The sequence below is a fragment of the Equus przewalskii genome, chromosome 23, assembly GCF_037783145.1.
Source record: "Equus przewalskii isolate Varuska chromosome 23, EquPr2, whole genome shotgun sequence".
Taxonomy (NCBI): domain Eukaryota; kingdom Metazoa; phylum Chordata; class Mammalia; order Perissodactyla; family Equidae; genus Equus; species Equus przewalskii.
Window position 1 is genome coordinate 3,039,294 of NC_091853.1, and position 19,084 is coordinate 3,058,377.

The window sequence follows — 19,084 nt, forward strand, 5'->3', positions numbered from 1 at the left end:
TAAAGCTTTGACGTGGGGCTGGCCCGGGGGCATAGCGGTTGAGTTCGCCTGCTCTGCTTCGGTGGCCCAGGGTTCACGGGTGTGGATCCTGGGTGCAGATCTACACACCACCCATCAAGCCATGCTGAGGCTGTGTCCCACATAGAAGAACCAGAAGGACGTACAACTAGGATATACAACTATGTACTGGGGCTTTGGGGAGGAAAAAAAACCTTTGACCTCAAGAAAGGATCTTATGAAAATGGGTGATTTCGGTTCCAGAACTTTGAAAGGGAAGTAGTGCCCACAGGTAAAATCAGGTTAGATAAGGTAAGAAATTGGCCAAGAAAAGATTGAAAGTACATTGAAATTTCTTAGCAATAGAAGAGAAATGGGAAAAGATGTTTAACTTTCTATGGAACGTGGAACGAGGGGCAGGTCTTAGGAGAAGAGTGTTGGAGCAAAAAACTGTGACTCACTCTGCAAAGCATAGGGCCCGGCCTGGCGTCGAAAGCACAGGGCCCAGCCTGGCATGGGAAGCATGGACCCAGCCTGGCGTCTGAAGTACAGGGCCCGGCCTGGCATGGGAAGCATGGACCCAGCCTGGCGTCGGAAGTACAGGGCCCGGCCTGACGTCGGAAGCACAGGGCCCGGCCTGGCATGGGAAGCATGGACACAGCCTGGCCTCGGAAGCACAGGGCCCAGCCCGGGATCGGAAGCATGGACACAGCCTGGCCTCGGAAGCACAGGGCCCAGCCCGGGATCGGAAGCATGGACACAGCCTGGCCTCGGAAGCACAGGGCCCAGCCCGGGATCGGAAGCATGGACACAGCCTGGCCTCGGAAGCACAGGGCCCAGCCCGGGATCGGAGGCATGGACACAGCCTGGCGTCGGAAGCACAGGGCCCAGCCCGGGATCGAAAGCATGGACACAGCCCGGCATCGGAAGCACGGGGCCCGGCGTCGGAAGCTCCCGGAGACAGATTGGCCTGATAGGGTTAGAATTGAAGAAAGAATGAAACTACAATTAGTGATAGCCACAAAGATGTAATCGTATTTAGGGACAGCAGCAATAAAGAGGGAATCAACTTATATTTTTGAGAAGGGCAAAAAGAGAAGTAAACCTTCCATTTTCGACTAACAGTAAGAAAGATATGTTTACCCGATTCATACCACATAACACCTTTGTGCAGCATTATACAAGGTGGGAAGAGTAGAGTCAGTACTGAAATAGATAATGTCTGATTTTCTCCCAGCTCTGCACTATATGAAAGCAGCATTTCCTTTGAGTTGAATGAGAAGAGAGTTGAGTTCTGTGTGTTCTTAGTATAGACCAGAAGGCTTCAAAATTAACTGAGTTTTTTTTTTTAAAGATTGGCACCTGAGCTAACATCTATTGCCAATCTTATTTTTTCTTCTTCCTCTTCTTCTCCCCAAAGCCCCCCAGTATGTAGTTGTAGATTCTAGTTGCAGGTCCTTCTAGTTGTGCTATGTGGGACGCCGCCTCAGCGTGGCCTGGTGAGCGCTGCCATGTCCGCGCCCAGGATCCAAACCGGCAAAACCCCTGGCCGCTGAAGCGGAGTGCACGAACTCAACCCCTCTACCACGGGGCTGGTCCCCTGTCTGAATTTTTAATAAGGCCATCATATAAGAGAAGAGTCTTCGGCAGCTTAGTGTTCTATTTTATTACCAAAAAGAGTTAAGTTTTAGGTAAGATCTTTTTTCCAATGTGTTTACAGGTTTGAAATATTTGTTTTGACTGTCTAGTTCTTCTGTAATATACCAAGTCTTTTCTACCTCATGGAAGTATTATATTGAAAATTTATAGATGCTTTTTGTCTTCTTGAGTTCTCTATCCTGAGAAAACACCACTTAGGTTCTGCTTTATACATTTATATGATTAATTATATCCTAGAACACAGTGAGTTTCACCAAACTAAGTTCCAGCTGGTTTAGGCAGCCTGCTAATAATGTCGGCAGCCTGTAATATGTAGCATTGACTGGTAACTGAAAGAAGAGGGCCTGTTCTGTACTGTCTTTTATAGATAGCATCAAAACTACAGCTCACTGGGGACAGGTGGCATCTTCTGCGTTAGGGAAGGTTGTCTGTCCTATGACTGCCTTATGAATCATTTCTACTTTAGGCAAAGAGACTTAACATTGTTTAAGCCACACTTGCCTCTGGGACCCCACCGGCCTAACTTCTAGACATATTTTAGACCTGTGTGATCCAGTGTGGTAGGCACTGGCCACATGTGGCTTTTAAGCACGTAAATGTGGCTAGTTCACATCAAGATATGCTATAAGTGTAAAATACACACTGTTTTCAAAGACTTAATATGAAAAAAACAATTCGTTATTGATTTCATGTTGAAATGATATTATTTTGGCTATGTTGGGTTAAATTGAGTATAATATTGAAATTAATTTCACCTCTGTTTACTATTTTCAGTAGTATTACTAGAAAATTTACAATCACTTACGCATTATATTTTTATTGGATGACCTTGATCTCGAACATTAAACAATTTCAATGAGTGTGTTTTGGTTTTTAATAATGATGTGGTTTTTTTTGGGTTTTTTTGTTTTTTTAGATTGGCACCTGGGCTGACAACTGTTGCCAATCTTTTTTTTTTTTAAGGATTGGCACCTGGGCTAACAACTGATGCCAATCTTTTTTTTTTCTGCTTTATCTCCCCAAACCCCCCGATACACAGTTGTATATCTTAGTTGCAGGTCCTTCTAGTTGTGGGATGTGGGACGCCACCTCAACGTAGCCTGATGAGCGGTGCCATGTCCACGCCCAGGATCCGAACCCTGGGCCGCTGCAGCGGAGCACGTGAACTTAACCACTGGGCCACGGAGCCGGCCCCAGTAATGATGTTTTTAATGTCAGTAGGTCATCTGTATCCAAATGTTTGTTGTTCTCTTTACAACAAAAAGAAATTTTGTCATCTTGATTTTTTTTTTAAGGCCTCTCAAATAACAATTTCCTAGATCTTCATTTTTCATGCCAACTTTTATGAGAGTCGTAATATCACTGTTTGTTGTTGTTTCCATGAATAAGACAGTGTTTACCACAACAGGCTTTCTGAGAGCTGATCATCATTACAGAATAGCTACTTAAATTTTTTAATGCAAAGAAGACATCCAGACATACGCCTTTAGTTATTTTCATGCTATTTCTGCTTATGTTGTTATTGACACTTATTTTAGAAAAATATGTAACTTTTGGCTTTTCTTGCCTTCGTTGTGTTGTTTGACTTTTCTGTAGAGACTACTGAGGACATTTCCAAATGGCACTGCTTTTCAGAAGCGCGTTTCTTCCCCACAGCAATTGTCCGTAGTCGGAGCTTCTGGGACTCTTCCTTTGGTTTTTTGAATGGGGAATTGGAAATGGAAAACCATGCTGTATTTGTCATGCTACTTTATTCCTCTCGAAATAGAGTTCATGGCTTTGGTTCTAAAATGTTTTTCATAGAAAAGGACACACAGAGGGTACCGGATGGTGGACTGATGATTCAGTTGATTCTAGTGTGTGCTGAATAAGGCCACCATTCTTCCAGAGACGTGTACAGAACGCCACTTTCTATTCCACTTCTCTTTTCAGGCACTACAGACACCGCCTCCAACAGCACTGCAACCGTGATTTCCACAGCACCGCCAGCTTCCTCAGCAGTCACCTCCCCCTCTCTGAGTCCCTCTCCTTCTGCCTCAGCCTCCACCTCCGAGGCATCTAGTGCCAGTGAGACCAACACAACACAGACCACCTCCACTCCTTTATCCTCTCTTGGGACCAGCCAGGTGATGGTGACGGCGTCAGGGTTGCAAACAGCAGCGGCTGCCGCCCTCCAGGGAGCGGCACAGTTGCCAGCAAACGCCAGTCTTGCTGCCATGGCTGCCGCTGCAGGACTAAACCCAGGCCTGATGGCACCCTCACAGTTTGCTGCTGGGTAAGGAGCGTTCCTATCTTGTTCACACCTGAGAACCACTGGGAGGTTGGCCCTAGAGTTGTTTGTAGGGGAAAGTTTTCATGGCCATCTTGAATGCAAAAACTGAAAATCTCTTTAAAGTTGTAGTCTCTTTGAAATGAGTTGCTCTATAGTAGTGCAAGGACCTTGATTACAGTTGAACTTACGTTTCTTCACACCCTGGAAAGGCAGTAGTCATAGCTTCATTTCCAGGTGAAGATACAGAACACCAGGCCACCCATTATACCTGAGCGATGGGACCAGGAAGAAAGCCCAGAATTCCTGATTCTGATTCTTATGCTTTCTCCATTAAACTCTCTCAACTGTCTGCTTTCTAACTCTCAAATATATGTAAGAAATATAGTGATAAGATTGCTACTTTTACATTATCAAACATACAAGAGTTACCTTGTAAATATATTCCTTTCTCTGGCGTTTTTTCTTTTGTTCTGGAAAGAAGAGAATGAAGTAATTCAAAGAGTCGCAATGACTCTGCGAGTTTTATATTTTGTGTGGATCATAACCTTGTTTTGCTTTGTGCAAGTAAGCATCAAGGAAAGCAGTAACTCAGATGCATAAAACAGACCATCTAAGAATATGAGGAGAATAACGAATATTTCTACATATTTCCCCAGCTGTATTTTCATTTTTCTTATCCCTTTGGGAGTGTTGTCCAGCTGGCAGCTGTGTCTGCATTGTAATAAAGTGACTGCTCTTTTGGACTTGCAGAGGTGCCTTACTCAGTCTCAACCCAGGGACCCTGGGCAGCGCTCTCAGCCCAGCTCTGATGAGCAACAGTACCCTGGCGACTATTCAAGGTCAGTAGAATTTGTTCCTCACGTGCCTCTTTTTTTTAACAGGTGAAGGCTGCTTTGCTAGAGGTGAAGGTGATGGGGGGAGAGAGTTGAATTGATAGTACTGACCAACTTGAGGACCAAGAAAATGTTGTTGTAAAAAGGCTTTGTAAGAGAAGGATAGGTGTTGGTTGGTAAGAACAGGAAATATACTTAGTTTGGAGTATTTTAAGAAACCAGGACTTTTATGCTGGTATTTATCTTCTTGTGTGAATAGACTTGGAGGCAGAATGCCCCCCGTGATAAGTTTATCCGAGTAGTCATCCAAGACCCACCCCCAGGCAGACTTGACCAAGGAAGAGTCCCCGTCTCGCCCCCGCCCCGAGGAGAGCCACGTGTGAGGGGTCCTGTAATGGGTTGACACTGGAGCCCGTCGTGCCGGCCTCAAGAGTGCTTTGAATTCTCGTTAGGTTTTGCCCTTGGTGTATCCCCATCGCTGTAGAGCATCTATTTCCAAGCCCCGGTGGTCCCTTTTGGCCTTAGCATGCTCTCCAGTCTGAAGCGGGTCTGCATCCCCTCATTCTGTGTAGTGAAGGGTTTGCCTTCTTCACCTGCTGAGCTTTTGTCTGCAGATGCTCGCCGTTATGTGATTCAGCAGAACAGTTTGAGAGTCATCTCTCTGTTAATCAGAGAATTTATTTTCTTAAAATTAAAATAGTTGGTACTTAAATGAGAGTTCTTGGGGCCAAAAATAAGCTGTTAGCCAACTCTAATTAAGGTTACTGTTTCTGGGGCCGGCCAGGTGGTGTAGTGGTTGGTTAAGTTCATATGCTCCACTTTGGCAGCCGATCCCAGGCACAGACCTAGCATTGCTCGTCAAGCCATGCTGTGGTGGCATCCCACATAAAATAGAGGAAGAGTGGCACAGATGTTAACTCAGCAACAGTCTTTCTCAAGAGTTAGCTCAGGGTCAATCTTCCTCACCAAAAAAAAAAAGGATTACAGTTTCATAGATGAGATCTCTACAGTATACTATAGAGAATATTAGTTAGAGACAAATCCAAGATGTAACCTAGATTACCTTACACTGTATTGACTTTATCCTTGACTAAATCATATGTGAAAATGATGATTAGCTTTTGTTATACAAAGATTTCCTTTTGGAATGAGATTTATGATAAATCACTTTTTCTCTTGCATTAGGGTGTGTCTCTGGGCTGTAGTGATGCTACAAAGGCAAAGTGCCTTCCCCAGGGTGCTGTTGATACAGAGCAGGCCTCTCTGGGCGATCTAGAACTGGCCCATGACCCTGAGCCTGGAATCCTAGAAAGCTTCAAGCTGCACCAGTCTCACTGTTCTGTATTCTTCGTATGATCGTGGCCAAGTCAGGGACATGCCCTTCAGTCCCTTTCTTGATATATTATGTAACAAATCAGCTTTTTAATGCCATTCGAAAAACCCTCAAATCTACATGTGGGGGTGTGATTCTATGGGTGGGGGGAAACTAGGGGGTTGTCACATAACAGGAAAAGCTATTAAATGAGAATGCCCCATTATTTTAAAGAAAACTTTGACAATGCCCTCTGTAGAGAGGCCACAGCATCACAGAACAGTTCTCACACGTCAAAGCAAGTCTGACCTCAGACAGCCCGCCAGGGCCGCCTGTGCACGTCGCTGCATCTCCGCTTCTCCTCTGTCCCCAGACGGCAGCCTCACTGTTCTCCCTGTGCCAGTCAGAGAAAGCAAATGTTTGCCTCAGGAAGTGAAAAATCAGTCACGCCTGATACTTTAGTTGGTAATACATAATTTATTTTAGAACTGAAGGCTTTTGAAAGACAGTTTTCATCTTGTATATCATACTATAAAGTGCTCAAATTTATCAGTAATGCCAGTTGGTTTGATGGAAGCAAACTGTATTTTAATGCCTCCATCATTGTAGCTAGTTTGTCTTTTGAAGGGAGGTAGTTTAAAATAGCAGTCTTCATTAAAAAAAAAAAATTATTGGATTTAACAAATACTTGTAGGCAGATGGAATAAAGTTGAGATTTTAAGATAGAAACATGACTCTGGTTCATTAGATAGTTCTTGACTCTCCCCTCACCTGTCCTGCTCATGCTCATTAAGTTGGTTGGATATTTCATCCTTTAGTCTCTTTCAAAATTATAAACAGTTGGTGACACGATTGCACTGTAATTAAGGGAAAAAATCAATGAAGGGTCGCACTTTTTCCAACTGGGTTTAGGGAAGCTCAGTTCCTTTGGTGAGTTATTCGGCTTCTCCGGGTGATGTTAACGTTCTCCTTCCTGCTGTTTGGGGGTTTCGTCTGTAGCTCTTGCTTCGGGTGGCTCTCTTCCAATAACGTCACTGGATGCAACTGGGAACCTGGTATTTGCCAACGCAGGCGGAGCTCCCAACATCGTGACTGCCCCTCTGTTCCTGAGCCCTCAGAACCTCTCTCTGCTCACCAGCAGCCCAGTTAGCCTGGTCTCCGCCGCCGCGGCCTCCGCAGGGAGCTCTGGGCCTGTCGCCAGCCTTCACGCCGCCTCGACCTCAGCTGAGTCCATCCAGAACTCTCTCTTCACGGTGGCCTCTGCCAGTGGGGCTGCCTCCACCACCACCACCGCCTCCAAGGCACAGTGATCGGGGCTGAGCGCGGAGTGGCTGCCTCCAGCCCTCGTCACTTGCAGCGCCATCGGGCTGCCAGCCAGGCTGAGACTGGAGGAGGTGATCGGCTTCCTCTTGCCGTGTTGCGAGAGCAAGGGAGAGAAGAAAACACGTACCAGAAGAGAGAGGATGGAGACGGGGCAACATTTGCCTAATTTTATAATAAAACACTGTCTTTTCAGGATTGCTCAATGGATTGGAGAACTTTCTAACCAAAAATTTAAAAAAAAAAAATGCAGAAACAAAAAATCAAAAACAAACAAACAAAAAAATAAGTGAAAGGACTACTTATCATTTCCAGCAGTCATGATGACAAGTTAAGGTGGGTTACCAATTCCAATATAGGAAGGGAATTTCTTGTTTGTCTAAATTTCTTTTTTTCTTAAAAAAAAATCATTTTTATGGGTCTGTTGTACAGGCCATTAAGTCATAACAAGGTGTTTATAATCGTATCAATTGTGTTGGGGGTTCCTTTCTTAACTGGTACAATTTAGGCAGGCCTGTATTACTGTATCTCTATTATTATTGTTGTGGTGGTTGTTTTTATATATATATAGTTTGACATGTTTATCTCTCGCTCCTGGATCCTACTTCAGTGAGCTCCCACACTGTGGGGAGGGCGGGTTCGGGGTAAGGGGGACTTACGTTCTTAATTGCGGCGAAAGTTCTTGCTGGTTTCCTTATCCTTGATGACTCTTACAGAGGTGCTAGAAAATTATTTTCTTTTGCCACTTATGCAAGAGGCTTGGTGCAGAAGCTGAAGGCAGTGTATGCACACACTCCCGCTCCACACACGCCCCTCCCGCATCAGGCGGTGCCTTCGGAGCACTTTTGCGTAGGAAGGAATTCCTGCTGAACTGTGGCTCTCGCTCCCCGATCGTTGTCGACCCCAGGCCCAGATCCCGTGGTGCAGCAGTGCCGCTGCCTCTGAGGGCGCGGCCGCACTGCTGCGGGCAGGGTGTGGTTCCGAAGAGCAAAGACTACTGCAGACACCTGACTTGGTGGTTCTCTTGATTTCTTATCTCCTGAAAAATGCTCCTACTGTTAGTGTGTTTGTTTGTTTTTTCCATTTTGTGGAAGTTTTTCATCCAAACTTCCTTTAACTTACTTCGCAAAGAACAAATTGACTTACTGAAATTGGGAAGCTTTTCCCTTCTTTTGTTGTCTAAAGGAACTCTGCTAGACTATTTTCCGTCAATTGTATGTCACCAAAAGAGGTGTGATCAGGGGAGTCTGAGGTTGCCCCCTTTCCTCTGGCCGCAGACTTCCTGTTCACCGCTGGCTTCTGAATCCCTCTCCCCCTGAGGCTCCACTTGGTTCTCCGACTGGAGAAGGCACTTGGCCGGGCCTGGGATCCGTGGAACCTTTGAAGGACTTTGAGCAGGAACTTTGCACACGCCTCAAGTGTCTCCAGTTTGTTAGTGACGCTCCTGCTAGGTCGGTCTAAACGGCAATACACATAGAGAGGGATTAGCTTCTGTCATTGTTTTCAGGGTGTTTCTAGACTATGTAAATGAGCCCGTGAAAAGGAAGAGTTTATGAAGGTAGATGAAGAGGAATGAGGGTGACTTGGAAATTAGATTCGCTTTCTCATCAGTATGTTATTGTTACAGTATCTGTACCCAAAACATTCCCGATGGACTGGCTCACTGCAGTGCAGCCCTTCTGAGCTCCCCGTCTGCTCGGAGTTCGGGGCTCCCCTCGGTGTCTGTGGGTGCTCGCTTACCTCTGCAGTGGTCCTGAGATGGCACTTTCCCCCCTTTCGAGCTGGGGGCTGAGAGAGCGCTTTCAGGGGATTTTCGTTCTAATTGCTCTGCTTGTGTCCACAAGGGAGCTTGGGTTCTGTGTGGCTGTCTCTTCACAGTCTTGGGAAAGGCAATGATACAGACACAATGTGTAATTTTGTTTGTGGTCATCCAAGCGGGAGACAGGCACATGAATATTAAAAGGCCAGAAACATTTTAGTCCCTTGTTAATTTTTCTTTAGTTCCTTCTGTCTTCCCATTTTATTTCACAAAGTATTTAATTACCACCCTAAATTTCCTCTTCTCACCTTTCACCTTTCCTAAAATCCCTCCAAAATCAGTGAACTGCAAGCAGGGAAACTAACAAATGTCCATCCACCTTTTTTATGTGTGGTGTGTTTTTTTATGTTGGTTTTTTTTTAACCAAGCTTGAACCAAAGTCAATTTTTAGCAAGCTGCTGTACTAATGGACTAGTTTATAACGTGCCGTTCAGACACATTGAGGAGATAGATGCTACTGACAATTTCTTTTTTCATTTGTCTTTATTAATTTTATATAAAAGTTGCTGCTTGTTTTAATCTTTTATGTTGGTAAATTGTAATATTCTCTGGGCAGACATTAACTTGATTTTTAGCTAGTTTATTTAGTTTGATGTGTAAATAGAATGGCAGTGTCAGTTACTAATTTTTCTCCTCTCCATCCTGCTATTTCTCTGATGTAGTTAAATTTAATCTTTTATCCTGACTTGACATCTCTACCTTTAGTCTGTGCAAATGAGTTTAGGGCTGTCAATAATACTGTAGCTGCCCATCATAATGAGTCCCTTCTCTTGGGAGTGGTAAGTGAGGAAGAAGGATTCAGGGAGGGAAATGCTGATACCCACCATCCTGGAGTAGAGGTTATAGCATTAATTTCCCAAAACTGCTACCAAAGGAAGTGTCGAGTCCTAAGGGACTCAAGTCGAGTGGATTAAGAGGACGGGCAAGGAAAGACTCTCTTTGTTTGTTTTCCTCTGTGGTTCAAAAGATGCTTTCTCTCCCAAAGAAGATTCACCAACAGACTTTAATATTTAAAAAGATACTAAGCTTCCAGTGCCAGTACAGTGGCCTTCTACTCCCTGCCCTGTCTGCATTCTCTAGTCAATTTGGGATAAGGAGATTCTGCCATTTTGTGGGTGTGGATCACTTTATGAGGATAAACCTTAAACCAGCATAAAAATCTGTGTTTAAAAGAATAAATCCTTAGACAGAGGTAACTTTAAAATTTTTTCTCTTTTTCCTCTTATTTAAAAACAAGTTATGAAATGAAAGGTACCTTTATACATGTGTACACGAAACACTAAAACAGTTGTCGATGGGTGTTTAGCTCAAAATCAACTCCCCATCATCGTCCCTAGATATTCTGCTGATCACATTGCTTCATGACTCAAACGGTAGTCCTTTTTTACTCTATATCATCTTTTTTATCATCTCAAGAAGTGGTTTTGGAATTGAATGGATCTCCTAAGCTAGGGTACTCAGACTTAACTTTTAGCCACCTTATATGGGAGAGTCTGGAAGTTAAGGGGGCCTTTTGACCATCTGAGTTTCTGTATTTCTAAGAGGAAGGGCCAGTTAGGTCATCACAGTTCATTGTGTCGTTCTTCTTTTTTCCCCCTTAATGTTTATGCAATTTTTATTTCATCCCTGAATTTGGTTAACATGTGTTAAGCCAAAGACTGATTCTAAATGCATTTAGCAGTGACTGTATCTGCCCATGGTAATGGGCCTCCCTAGGAGTGGTGAATGTAATTGAGTCCTGCTTATCACAGGCAGTGCAGTTTGGTCAAGAACTTTATTTATACCCTGTATAAATCTGAAGGACGGAGCAGAAAGACCTTTAGAAAAGGGCTTCTCATAGGAACAATATTATTGTTCCTGATTTAAGAAATAAGATGAGTGCTATATTAGTTTAGATGTTTCTGAAGTTACATAGGCAGTTTTTTAGAATTTAAAAAATGTTCATATCCATTACCTGATATAATACACACTTTTATTTATTTGACAAGAAAGATCAGTACCATCCCAATTTACTCAGCTTATTACTCGAGAAATGGAACCAAAGGAATCCACCTTCCATTTTGTGTAGGGTGGTACCTGCCTGTGCTTCATGGTAGTGTTATTAGAAATAAACAGCCTTTTTTTTTTTTAAGGGGAAAATAAGATTAAAAGGTTCTTAGTGAGATATCTTGCCAATTTGTTCTATATAATTCATTCATTGTTGGGGAAAAAAGCACAATTAATACCTCTTTTCTATGTTATTTTGTCCTGTTGTCCCTCATTTATTTGGGAAGGTGGGGAGAAACCTTGTCTATATTATCCAGAAGCACAGATATTTGTTTGACACAATATTTAAATTCAGCCCAATCTTTAATATTAAATTTTCTATTTAAATTGCTGGGAAAGCTGGACACCTTTGCAATTATAGGAAAATAATGTAGATTTCTAAAGTTATAAGTCCTGATAAAACACTGCAATTAATGTCTAATAAACACTTGGCTTACAGAAGAAACTCTCTGTAGTTCATAGTCTAAAGTTGTTCCCAAACCATGTCATCGTCACAAAACTTTCTTTACCAAGAAAAAAGTAAAATGTTTGAGACAGGAAGAGAGGGGAGAAGCGTGGACAGGGAGAAGTCAGTGAGCTCTGAGCATCAGGGCTGGGGATGGGGAGGCCAGTGGTACGTGGTACCTGGTTGGGACCTGCTGCTGGCAATCTGTTTTGACCTCGTAGGGGGTTCCCCGGAGATCAGTCTGCAGTTTGAGAACCCTCAATTTAAGAAGAGCCTCAACAATTTGTTATGAGAGTTTGGTCAAATACTTTCTCATTAAGTCAGGATCTAAAATTGATGAATTCAAAATTTATATATTCTTCAAACCATGTTTATTGGAGCTGAAACTGTTAAAAGACTGTCAATACTAATGGAGAAAAAGACTAAGACCTGAAATTTAAAATTATTCAAATGCGCAAGGGTTGATGTTGATCATAACCATCTTGAGTTCATTTCTGTATGTGTGTGTGTGAAAAGCATTTGATGTGTGACATTGTTCATGTAATCATAGCTCTGGCCATTTTAAAGTCATTTTCATCTTAAAACATTTTGAGGATGATACCTTGTAAAATAGTAAGTCTTTCTTAGCATTTGCCTTCACTTTTGAGAAGGAAAAAATCCTTTGCCATTCCTTTAAGAAGAATAACTAAGATGAGCTATTATCCAGGTTTGCATAGACGGTGCACACAATACCAGTGTGAGCTTGGACAGGAATAGAATAAATAAATTCTCTCCTCATTAAAGGCTGATGCTAATCCTGTTCTGCCTCATTCTTTTCTTAGTCCAAGAGACTGAAATGGGACACCCCTGAGGTTTCCAGTAAGATATCTGAAAGGATTCCATCAGGAGCGCAGGAAATATGTTTTTTCTCAGAGTTGTCCAGTTTACACCTGCGTGTCCGTATGGTTTGTGAACTCTTGCTTTCTTCTCAGCATCCTGATCCATGAGCGCTTCCTTGCTTGGCTTTCTCCTCTTGGCTTCGCGAAAAGCAGTCAGCTTGAGTGGCTCTTGGGTTGACTCTAACCTGGATCTCCCTTCCTCTCTTCTCTTCCTTCCTCTTTGAATGGTGTTTCCTTAATCTGTGAGGGTGATGCTGGTGGGTAACAGCTAGCTTCTGGCACCTTCATAAAATACCTCAGCATAGCTTAGCATTGTTGCAACTGGTTTTAAACTAAAAACCAAATAAATAAGTAAAAAGAAAAAAACTTTATAAATAGTGGAAATAATTCTAGCTGTAGCATTTAGTTGAACCGATGTTTATTATGATTGATGAACATGATTGATGCTGTATGTATTTGGGATCCTGCTTATAGGTTACCGTTTATAGGGTTAGGGAGGGTTGGGGTGGGGGAAGAGGAGAAGTTGATTATGTTAGAAGGAAAACCTTGCTCATATGTGTTTGTTTGTTTTCCTTATATCTGTCTTGCCAAAGGAAACTTGATTATCCCTGTGATTGGGTTTGGGATTCGTTGGCCTCTCTGTGGTCTGACCTGCAGTGCAGTGTGGTGGCATGCAGGTTACACATGGGTTATCCAGTAGGTTCAGGGTCCCCTAGGGCATTTACATCCCTTCCCATGGCTGCCCATGTCCCCAGACCCTGCCAGCCTCTCTGATGATTCATTACCTCTGTGTGTAGCAAGAGCTTAGGCAAAGGATGAATGTGTGAATGTCTGGGTGTGTTGTGGAGAAATAGAGGCAGAAATAGACATGCCTCATTTAATTTGAAGAGGAGAGGAGAGACGAGTTTGATGCATCCTAATCTAGGAACATTAAAATAAAACAGGTTCTTTTTGTCAGCCTCTGTCATGTTATTGAGTGTTGTGCTAGTAGCACAACGTTCTAAAACCCTACTTCCTTTTCTCTTGCCAATGCTAATTCTGTCTAGACCAAAAACACAAGCAGAAGAAAAACCAAACCAAGAAGTTGGAAGCCAGCCTGCTTCCTCACACCTGAAGTCAGGTGTGACCTTTAGGGATTGGCTGGTTGGTGAGACTGAGGAGAGTATTGTTGGTGGCAATGTGAGTGAGAAATGGTGCCAGTTTAGGAAAAATTAAGAGCCCTTTCTGCCCATCCTTTGGGACAGATTTCTTGGCTTCCCGAGTTCAGATAAAGCCTATATTTCCAGAAAGGCTATTTTTAAATAAACAATCCATCTCACAGAACTTAAGTGGGATTTGGTTTGGATACCAAAGACACTTCCATGTCATTGTCTATCCTTATGTTTGCAAAACAGGCAGAGGGAATAGGAGAAAAGGCTGGAATCTGGAAAAGCTTTCCTTTTGTCTCTTTCCTTTTCCTCTCCCCTCTCTTCTTCCCCCCCGCCCCGTTCTCCACTTTTTGAAGGATGTCTCCTTGGTTATCCTGGCTTTGGAAAGGAGACTTACTGAGTTTCACTCTGCTGGCTCCGTGAAGGTGGATAGTCGCTCAGTGCAGCAGTGATGTTCTTGGAATTGCTGGGAAATTTAGGGGAGGGAAGAAGATGGGGGTGGAATTCTTATCGTTATTTCCCTTTATCTAACACTTATAAATAGAACCAGTACAGCCTGTTTGAGTTCAGGCGGTATTTAGATGTGCTTCTGTGCTGTCTCTGTTCCGTCACGTGCAAAGGATAAGCATTTTCAAGAGCAGGATCGCCTGGAAAACTAGCAGGCCTCCCTTTCCCCCCTTGGAGCTGCACTGCTCCATGGGTTTTGTGTGTGGCTCCAGAAGCTGGGTAGTTCATTGTTCTGGTGACTCTTGATGGAACACAGAAAGGGAGAGGGGAACGAAACTTAATGCTCTCTTAATATGTCATCAAAAACAATCAGGTTGCAGAACTTCATGAAAGCTTTACTAGTCATCTTACTGTTCTGACATTGTGTAAAAGTGGTATTAACATTGTGTGACCTTTCAAAGCGCTACGTAGGTTTATAAGTAGGTAACAGGGATATTGAAGATCAGAGCACTTGAAACAAAGTTATGGGGAAACAGGTGTGCATGGTGGAACCCCACTTTGAGCAGGCAAGTGACACTCCCTGGGGCTCAGGAGGGAAGGTTCCGTTTGTGATTCTTTCTGTGTCCCTGGATCTGCCCACTCTGCGCAGAGCTCCGCCACCCAGCGCCCCTTCTGCTTCAAACCCAGGACACTGTCAGAAAGTTCACCCCAAAACTAATTTACTGTAAAAACATTGAGGTCTGCTGCAAAGTTCCCCGACTTTCCCTAGTTTATTCATCCGTCCTTGTTTCGGGCCGGCCACAGCCGCACAGAAGCAGCCTTAGGCTTCCTTCGTAACTGGGCTGCAGCGTTGGGTCCCCTAACGCTGCACCCCAAGTCTGCAGGCAGACAGCCGGCCGCAGTGCTGTTAACAAGAGGGGACATCCAAACACTTGCTCAAAGGTGGGATCTCCTTCAACCGAGAAAGGACAGAGGCAAGAGGAGAAAAGACTCTGCGCTCCCACCCAGCCCTCACAGTGTCTCAAGGTCTGAACCATAGAGCAGGAAATGAAATGCACTTTCAGAAGCTAAAAGGACAGTTGGGATAGGAAAGGCTGTCGTAGGCGGGGTGGGGTGCCATGTCTTTGGCTCCGACCCTGCTCTGCACAAGGCACATACTTCTAAGAGGAGAGTGGACCACTGCCTGCCTGGTTGTGTTTAAAACGGCAGACAGTTGGGAGGGGATAAAAGGAGGGAGCATATGACTTTGCAACCATATTATAACATTGGCTTTCCACAACATAAATGGTGTGTCTCCTGTGTCCCCTGAGTTCAGATAAAGAGGAGAAACAGGCATCTCCCAGCTTCTTGCCTCTGCTTGAGTGGGCACGTGTGCATTACCCACTCCAGAGAGCCTCCCTCTCCGAGGACACGCCCTCCTCCCACGGTAGACCGTGGCCCCACTTCCTCCATCTGTGGCAGTAGCACAGGCTAGGTGAGTAAGCGTGGGGCTCCTGCCCACCACACGTCCGGGAGCTGTCGTATACCTCATTTCTAACTCCTGACCTTGCTTTAACTTTCTCTAAACCCTACAGAGTTGCCAAGTCTGCCCTCCCTCTGAGTAATGTTGAACTCTGGCCTATAGCATCACGGGACCTGGAGCCTAGGGTGGGACCTCGTAAAGCCTCTGAATGTCGCTGCTTACAAGCTACTGCAAACTGAGGGCAAATTGCAATCTTCTCTTTCTTTTTGTTGCAAGGGGTCTTCGCAGGTCTCTTAACATCTGCTTTCCCCAGCACCCTGCCTGGAGCGGCTGGCCAGCTCTCCGCACCCCGCCCCCTCCCACCTGTCTGACTGCTGGCTGCACAGTAACTCTTGTACTTGCCTTTCCCCCAGTGGGTGGAGGCCATCCCTTCCCCTCTGAGGCCTCAGGGTTCTGCTTATTTTCAGGACTTTGGGTGGAAGGGAAGACACCAAAGGCTCCCTTAAGCTGACTGCTGCGTACACATTTCACTTTTTTCCTTTGACATGACCAAAAAGAAAAAATCCAAATATTTAAGTTTTTATTATTAATGTTGTTATTATTTGACAATCTTATATCCACCAGGCTCTCTAGAAGCTGCATCCCCAGCCCTTTCACCTTTTCTTTGAATGTAGTTCCCCGACCCTCAGCTCCCACCCCAGCGCTGGGAAAGCTCTGCCAGGTCTTGATACTGCTGCTGTAAGCCAGGGAGGGTGGTTTCTTTGTTTTGTTTTGTTTTGTTCTGTTTAAATTTCCAGCCAAAACCAAAGATTTCTTAATGATTGTATAAACTCAAAACAAACAAAAAAACCAAAGAAAAGGGAAGTCTTCAGCGTCAGTCCAGTCTGTGGCGTCCTGGCGTTTGGCGGAGGGAGGCCAGCAGGCGGGGCCCTCCACAGGGGAGGCCGGGGGTCTGTGCCCCACGCCGGGGTCTACAGAGGTGCCTCCCAGGAGCTCTGGCTCTTTCAGCTGTGCACGTGCTGTGGAACACATTGGCATTTCAGATGTTCCAAAACCATAGACAAAACCCCGTCGCCACGATTGTCCACGGACACCAACACGTCACACGGGAGCTTAGCGCGGCCGTGGACTCCACAGAGTGGGGGAGCTGGAGACGCTGGCGCACGATTGGCGGCTCTGCTGGGTGCTCTGACCTCTGGGCCGTGAGGGGAACACACACCCACGGGCCCTTCTGAGCCTTTCTTCTCTTTTCCTGTACTGGAACTGCTTGGAAGTGGCTGTCCTGTTTGTGAGGAAACATGCAGAACGATGATCGAGCTTGTCATTTCTCCTTCTTGTGGTCGGTTTCTTTTTCAGCGCCACTGTGCAACTATGCATTGTGTTCACGACCTTTCGCTCTAGGCAGATGCCTGTGACTTTTTAACTTGGGGGGTGGGGGGCTTGCAAATGAAGGGACTTTTTACATGGATCTTTTTAATCTCAGTTGATTGGGGGAGGGGGTCTGGTTCTAGGGTCATACAAGCTCTATCCCAAAGCAAAATCCAAATGTTAATAATATTAGCCTGATGCAGATACCAAAGATGATTTCTTTCCTGCAGAACCTTAGACTTGTGTATTAAGTACGATTACCCAGCACTTGCATTAGTCTAACCTCAGTAATTCCAAAGCTTAGATGTATATTTTGGTATATTTCTGGGATATTAAAAAAAATGTCGTTTAACTTCTTGTTTGTTTCAGTGTAATGCCCTTAAAGTCATAGCATGAAAATAACTGAACTGTCCTATTCTTAGTAGTTTGAAATAATAGTATTTTTGTATGTTTGGGGTGTGTCTATGTATGTATTGACATAACAGTTTTCACTGCCTAGGTGTTCATAATAAAAAAGAAAATGAAAACATTCTGAGTGTACATAAGATTTAGTAATAAACTTCCACTAGGTTCAATTTGGGTTGCATATTCACTGATTACTGTTCCCAGCTGGGATTTTGTTTTGTTTTAAAGAGACAGTGATCGTGTTTTTTCTAAAGGTGTTTTCTTTCTATCTTTAAATATCTTAACTCCCCCACCTTTTTCTTTTCTTCTTGTTTTTTAAAGATATTGATTCAGGGGTGTTTTTCCACTGTTGTCAAGGGAGGGTCACAAGGGGAAATTGACCCCTTGGTCTCCCAAAACTTTTTGTTTTATGTACTTAACTTTAAAATGTGAGTTTGAGTTCTCTTTTGTGGAAACTTAAGATGTGGTGTAAATGATTCTTTCCAAACTTGTCCAGCAGCTTTACTGAGGCAGTGACAATTCCTGAGTGGTTTATTGGGAGTCCTCTGACATTTCTCCGTAGGTGACTCTGCAGTCTGGGTGGCTGTTGTATGGCTTCACTGCCCAGGGCACCCAGTTAGCCGTTTCCCCTCTGATAGGAATATTTTATAAGAATCAGCTCATAACTTGGAGTTCAGGACCTTGTTACCTGGGCCCTGGGAAACACACATTTTCTTGGTTTTGAAAACCCGAAACACACGCAACTTTACATTTAGGGGAATTAGCTGGTCCCTCCCGAGGCCTGAGGAGGTGATGGGGACTATGAGTGGTGCTGTCTCTTTAAAGTGCCCTTTACATGATTCCCCCTCCTGGGGCTGCCTGCAGGGGCCTGCAGGCTTGGGAGAGGTTGTGTAGGTGACAGTGAATCAGAATGAAATGATAGATTTTGTGTAGATGCATTTGTCTGCTGTAATTTTTTATATATATTAAACTTACTGTAACTGTACAGTTCATTTCTGTTGTAAAACATCATTAAACCATTTTCCAAGTGTTTTCACATGGTTTGAGTTTCTTTGAAGTTGCTGTGTTGGTGTTCTGGACGCTTCACGCATGCGTTCCCACAGACTGCTCACGTGGCCTCCCGCTTTACTTTTCCAGCGTGTGCTCTCCGGAGTCCCAGAACCCCTGTGAGCACACTGCGTCCTTGCCCCCACCCCCCTCCCGCCCCCAGGGCCTCGTAGGTCAGTGGGACCCTGAGTCCAGTAGCAGCAGTCTCCTTCCGACCAGGGCTCTGTGCGATCAAACACACAAGCCCTCGACTGGTCCTGCGGGGAACCCCTCACAGCTCCCGCCTCGCCGGGTATTTGACTGCAGAACTGCTATTGAACACGGCTTTTCCAAGTTCCTGTTTAGAGTGCCGCGCCTGTCCGGCATGTCCTGCCCATCCTGAACGTGCGTTCTCTGGGACTCCTCTGGAGGAAGCTAGTCTTGAACTTGGCACCTGGCTCTCCTGTCCGAGGTGCACAACTTAGCTTCCTCCAGCTTATTGTCCTACTCAGTATTTAGGGTCTTAATGCAACTAGTTGATTGCATGAAAAGGAAAATGTGAATCTTAAAAAGAATTTCCCACAGAGAGAAAAGTTCAGCATGTTGAAGAGCTTCGGGAGCCGTTCCTGTCTAGTGTACATGTGAAC

The 19,084-nt window shown here is 44.5% G+C and overlaps 1 protein-coding gene across 7 annotated transcripts in view; it reads left to right on the top strand.

The window, feature by feature from the left end:
* Nucleotides 1-12,947, top strand: part of POU2F1 (POU class 2 homeobox 1) — a 168,535-nt gene extending 155,588 nt beyond the window's left edge. For 6 of the 7 annotated variants that reach the window (XM_070591477.1, XM_070591475.1, XM_070591480.1 and 3 more), the window contains 3 exons: nt 3,589-3,931; nt 4,679-4,767; nt 7,073-7,803. In XM_070591477.1, the coding sequence (XP_070447578.1) occupies nt 3,589-3,931; nt 4,679-4,767; nt 7,073-7,383 (743 nt within the window). In that variant the 3' untranslated portion in view covers nt 7,384-7,803. Of the gene's footprint in view, nt 1-3,588; nt 3,932-4,678; nt 4,768-7,072 lie in introns of all 7 variants that reach the window. The other variant, XM_070591478.1, reaches the window with a different exon arrangement.
* The last annotated feature ends 6,137 nt before the right edge of the window (nt 12,948-19,084 follow it).